The sequence below is a fragment of the Trachurus japonicus genome, chromosome 17 (genome assembly GCF_045865225.1).
Source record: "Trachurus japonicus isolate A0001 chromosome 17, Traja_1.0".
Lineage (NCBI taxonomy): Eukaryota > Metazoa > Chordata > Actinopteri > Carangiformes > Carangidae > Trachurus > Trachurus japonicus.
This window is the reverse complement of record NC_140923.1, coordinates 9,011,215-9,017,393: the sequence shown is the minus strand read 5'-3', so window position 1 is coordinate 9,017,393 and position 6,179 is coordinate 9,011,215. Positions and strand designations below refer to the sequence as shown.

The following is a 6,179-nucleotide window of genomic DNA, read 5'->3' as shown; positions in this document are numbered from 1 at the left end:
CAATGATAGAAACAGTTTCACTTCCTGTCTCCTGAATGGGCGTGGCCAACCGTCACCCAGGGCCGTTGCTAGGAATTCTGGGCCCCCTTAAAGAATACTAAAGTGGGCCCCTCCCCCTAACTTTTCCTTTTTTTTTCTTAGACTACGTATGTATTGTGGTTTTTTATTTAGCCTTCTTTGTTTTGATGCTAATGCAGCATTACACTGCAAAAACTCAAGTATCTGAGCAAGAATATTTGTCTTATTTCTAGTCAAAATGTCATTTCTAGTCAAAACAAATCTCATTCTACTTAAAATAAGACTCATCATATTAAAAGCAGCTTGTTTTTAGACACTTTACTTCTTTCAAGCAGATTTTCACTTGGAATAAGAAGAAAAATCTGATAGTGGAGCAAGTTTTTCTTCCTTATTACAAGCACAAAAAAACTTACTTTCACTGGCAGATTTTTCTATTTATTGTGAATTTAAGTGAAAATGATCTAAAAACAAGTAAATTTTTAGGTAATGAGTCTTATTTTAAGTGGAAAGAGATTAGTTTTGACTAGAAATGAGACATTTGGACAAGAAATAAGACAAATATTCTTGGAAAGATGCTGAGTTTTTACAGTGTACTATGAGTATTAGTCAGGGTCTTACGCAGAATAAATCAGTCATACAAAGATTAGACTACTGGGGTTTTTTATGGGCCCCTAGAGTTATCACCACCTTTCTCCCCTAGACAACGGCCCTGCGTCACCCCACCTCGTCTGTGAACGTGCGTGTGGATTTATACAATTTGTAGGTAGATGAAAGTGAGATATTTATATTTTCTTATGATTGACATTAAAGGGACAACGAGGAGTTTAGGAAAAGCAAAGTGTTTCCACACTACATTTATGAGCCTCCACACCGTGAAATTCTTTGACCGGCGCAAGACAGACTCATGTTTTCATTCATCAAGAATTAAAGTCAGAGGTTGGAAGAAAGTTGGAACCGAAAGTAAAGAAACGCTGGTCGGCTCGCCCAGCATTTCCACCACCACTAATAATAACAAAATAACCATAGAGACAAAACCATAGATTTATCTAAAATGGACCATTAACAAGTGGTAACGGAGATTCATCCACATTAATATCAGACTTTTTTATTGTCGCGGAATTTTTCGTTCTCCCAATGGAGAAACTCCTTGTTGTCCCTTTAGATATTTAGATAGCAGTCATATTTAGCATGACGAAAATTATTTAAATAATTATCACGGGAGTTCGCTGCCGCTTGTTTGACGTTGCCTAGAGTTGCGAGAGTGCTTTGTTGAGACAGAGACAGGTCTGGAACAAAGTTCATTTTCTCCTGATGTGTCCTTCTGAAAATTGCCATTTTCGTGTGAAAATGTTCAGAAGAGATGTGGCTTGTGAAAAATGAGTTCAAAATTTACTTCAGTGACTGTGGGGAGAAAGGACAGACCATAATCTGTGTTCACGTTAAATTGTCCCATTGGAGTCAATACACTCCAGGCTGCCTCCAGTCTCCTAAAGGGGCGTGGCCGTGCAGAAACCCACGTAACACTGTGCAAAAACTCCACATCTTTCCAAGAATATTTGTCTTATTTCTTGTCAAAATGTCTCATTTCTAGTCAAAACTAAACTCTTTTCACTTAAAATAAGATTCATCACCTAAAAATGAACTTGTTTTTAACTCATTTTCACTTGAAAAAAAACTTGCTCCACTATCAGATTTTTCTACTTATTTCAAGTGAAAATCTGCTTGACAGAAGTAAAAAGTGTCTAAAAACAAGCTGCTTTTTAAATGTGATGATCTTGTTTTTAGTAGAATGAGATTTGTTTTGACTAGAAATAAGACAAATATTCTTGGTGAGATTCTGAGTTTTTGCAGTGCATGTATACAGGAAGCTGACTCGTCATGGGGCGTCTTGGTTTATAAACCGTCTTTGGTCAAACACCTGCTTCTTTTTTTTCTTTTTTTTTTGTCGTTTCACCGTCACTTCCTAAACCTCCGTCTCTCTCTCTCATGTCCAGTCACTGGCTTCTCTCCGTTCACAAACGCTACTCTGTCTTCATGTTACTGACGGTTTTAGAGATGTGAGGCGTCACTGCCAGTACTAAACATTTATTAAAGGGTCAGTCCACTCAACCTCCATTAACACATTTTCCCACTTAGCCAGGCAGACGCTTGAGTCTTTGACGAGGCATTTTATATAAAAACATTGACGTTGATCGTGAGTTTAGGCGCCAAAACGTATTTTTTGCTTTTGTTTCTTCTTGTATTGGCTTATTACGTCATTGCGTTGTGATGTTGTCGTTGTGTAGATGCATCCTTTTTTTTAGTTTTTGGAACAAAGGGAGTAAATTTAGTAGCTCAAATATTTTTTGTCGGACAGTCATCATTATTATTTGATTTATCATTATTGAAGCACCCCTGGTATTGTTTAGATTTTTTTTTTTTTTCAATAATTACTTGTTGGCTCTTTTTTTTTTTTTTTTGTTACAATAAACACTTTACATATGGACTTTTGGGATAGATAAATGCCATAAATATTGAAAATAAATTGTCTGCCTGGCTGAATACAACTAGACAGGAAACTCTCTTTTGCCATTTTTGGTGAAGTGACCCTTTAAAATAAAACCAGAGGTTGTTTTTTTCCCCCAACAACTGCTGTTACATTACAGTATAACCTCCACTATGTGTTTCGTGACCATTTCCATCACTTAACGAACCGACAGAGTTCTTGGCACAAGGACCGACTGTGTGACAGTAAAATGTATATTAATATTATTATTAACACTGTAAATGATTCGATTATGTTAAAACTATAAACAGAAAGTGTCGTTGTAAAGAATCTGTGGTTTGTCGCAGATTTGACTTCATGTTTACACCTAAAATGTAATTTAAGGGTTTAGAGTCGGATGTTTAATTAAATAGTGACGGTGCATGATCATGATAATTATACGTTACATCACTTTGTTGTTTTTCTTTGTCAACAAGAAAAAAAAGCTACAAAGGAGTTTTTAATATATTTTCTTTTTTTATATATTTTCACTGTTGTAGTTTTGTTTTTATATATTATTTGTTTTCAGCTCTTATAACGTGTTTACATTGTACTATGGCTGGAAGCGGCCGTTGTTTGGATACTGTGGTTGTTTGAATGTACAGTACTGCCAGTAGCTTTTGACTATGAACTTAACAGTATGTGTTTTTTTTTTAATTCATCCTACATCCTACTGTGAACAGCAGAAACCGTCATTTGAACGTAGTATTTCACACAACTTGTTCAGGCAAACCCAATATTTTCATATTTATAAACTGTAAAGTAACAAAAATCTAAAAATTATCCGCTGTAGTTTTTTTTTTTTTTTAATCTGTTGAGTTATTTAAGACTTTCAGTTGTTTTCAGGATCAGAAGAAATAGATCAGAGTCTGAGCCCAGTGAAATAAGTTCACAGAATGAGCCAGTTGAACAGCAGCAGCCACGGTGAGTTTGTGTTTGTCAGTTACAGCTCAGAAAACAGAGCAGAGGGTTTTTTTCTTTCTTTTTTTACACCATCGTAAGCAGCATCTTTGAAGTGAGATGTTGGTTTTCCACTTGAGCGAGACACCTAACCTCTAAATATTTCTGTGTATTTGCTCAATAGCCAACAAACCAGGTCTGTGGCTGTTGTGCAACAGTGCGCGGCAGTGTGAGCGCCGAGCTAGAAACACTTTAAATGGACGCTCGATTCCTCCACCCTGAGTAAATAAAGGTAAAATCACATCAACGGCGACTCTGTCTTTTTTTTTTTTTAATGAATACTGGCTACTACACGCCACAACTCTCACTAACGAGACTATTAAAAGAAAAAGAAAAAGAGGAAACATACATATATTGCATTGAAAGGGTTTAGATTTTTATATATTTTGAAGTCTCTTACACACGAGACCGTGTCCTTTCAGTGAAGGCCTAGTAATTAAATACATTTATAAGGATATGAAAGGCTTCACTGTCGCGGTTTGTCTTATATTGTGTAGTTGGAGCAGTTCACCAGCTCACATCTGAGACTTGAAGGTTTTAAATCCTCATTTTATGATTTAAATCTTAAGGGTGAAATCTGCTCTACTTTACTGTGGGATTCATATTTCAAATGATTGTTCATAATATTTAAAGTTGCTAAACATACAGAACATAAAACAGGGCTCATTCTGCATGTAGAAAAAAGTTCAGGATGATTTTTACTATCAGTCCAAATGCTCTCTAGTAACTTACATGATAGATGTTGTTCACAGAATGAAACTATTATAAAAGTGTTAAAGTTCTTTTATTTACTGTTCGAAACACAATGTGACCACTAAGTGGAGCCAGAGATCAACCATCGCTGCAAGTCAGTTCAGTCTCACACACACACACACACACACACATGGGCCACAATTGGATTCTCCACGCTTGCCGTTGCCTTCCCACTTCACACTGTTTCCACAGAGGAATAATTGAATTTGGGCCTCTTCTTTTATCCCTGAACACACGTGGGATTATGTAATCCTCTGGGATTAAAACTTCATGATTCAGGAAGCTGCTGATTCTGCTGCTTGTTAGATACTCAACTACCAAAACCAGACCAGACCAGACCAGACCAGACCAGGCTGCTGCTGCTGCTGCTCAGCATCTAAACTAACATAATGAACATGTAAAGGAGGGATCAGCAACTATATTTAACCATAGTTTTTTCCTGATGTAGGTCATTTTCAGTAAAAAAAAAAAAAACATGTTTATAAACGTCATCTAGAGATATACAGTATCTCAGGTCAGATCTAATCCGCTCCATTTGCTGGTGATTGCTAAAAGAGGTTTATTTAGATGAATTTACTTACCAAAATACGAATGTTTTGTTTTGCATTATGAAAATTGAAAAGAAACTGACAGACTCTGCCCTTTGTGATCATTCATTCATGATTCAACAAAAACACAACTGTGTTCGTTGCCCGTGCTTTTCAAACTTTTTTTTTTTTTTTACATCAAGGACCCCTAATCTGACACAAATTAGACCACAGACCCACAATTTGTACAACATTTTGAAACAAACACCAGGCAGAAACACACAAATATTTGTTCTGAGATTGAATAATATTACTTTTTTGGGCCAATGGCATGAATTTTTGGAAGGATTTGTAGAAATAGAAATAGAAATAGAAGAAGGACCCCATTTTGAGAACCACTGCCTTAGAAAACTGCACCCTGGCTGTTAAGAGTCATAAATTACTCATCATATTTGAAGATAACAAGGTCAAAGTAGCTACTGAGATTTACAAGAGTATGTTATTTATATTGTCGTCTACCAAAAAAAAGAGAAAGAAAAACATTTTATACAAACTATGAAAGAGAAAACTTTTCAGCTTTTGTTCAATTTAAAAGACATTTTTAAATGGATTCGAATGGATACAGAAATCAATTCACTTCAATATTCGACTGCAGATGTGATGCACGTTAGACACAAACCAACCAGCAGCACATTTTGATAGAAGCATTTACATTTTTTTTTTGTACTTCACTTGGAAAAGCTGCATTTTAACTGAAAAACAAAAAACCTTTCAGCTCAGGGTTTTACAACACATTGCAGCAGTAACACAGTGAAGTGTGGTGCTGTGGAAGAAATGTGAGTTTGACAAACGACACCTGATGAATACAAGAGTCTTGTTTTCACCATGTTGTTATCCAGCTCTGCAGGTGGGTTATTTGGGTTTTATTTGCTGAGGTTTTTGTCTCCAGTATTTTTCTGCTGACATGCTGATACAAGGTTAATGGAATTTAATTTCAGTGTTCAAAGCAGTGAAACAAGATGTCTGCCCAATAACTGTGTTCCCATTACTGTGAATAATCCAGCCAACACTTGGGGGACAGATTTAACAGGGGAGAAATAAACCTGAAATAAACCTGAAACCTGGTTCAGACTGAGTTCAGCCGATGTCTGAGGAAACTCCACATGGTTTCTACCACCAGGAGCTACAGAGAAAAGTCCTCACAAAGCAATTTACAGGACTTCAGTGATGAGTAATATCATTGGGAATGAAACATCAGCAAAGAGCAATCATCACTGTAACATCACACATTAGCAGGAAGCTTTCACAGGCCCAAAATGTCAGCTATAGTTTCTGAATGCACAGTTGTTAATCACTTTGTTTATGTAGGAATCCATAAATAAAGTGATAACTATTAA

General features: G+C 36.2%; 1 protein-coding gene across 1 annotated transcript in view; it reads left to right on the top strand.

Moving 5' to 3' along the window:
* Positions 1-3,958: 3,958 nt before the first annotated feature.
* Positions 3,959-6,179, top strand: part of LOC146970085 (uncharacterized) — a 9,645-nt gene continuing 7,424 nt past the window's right edge. Inside the window, exon 1 of the mRNA XM_085804586.1 lies at positions 3,959-3,979. Coding sequence (XP_085660712.1) covers positions 3,959-3,979 — 21 coding nt within the window. The remainder of the gene's footprint in view (positions 3,980-6,179) is intronic.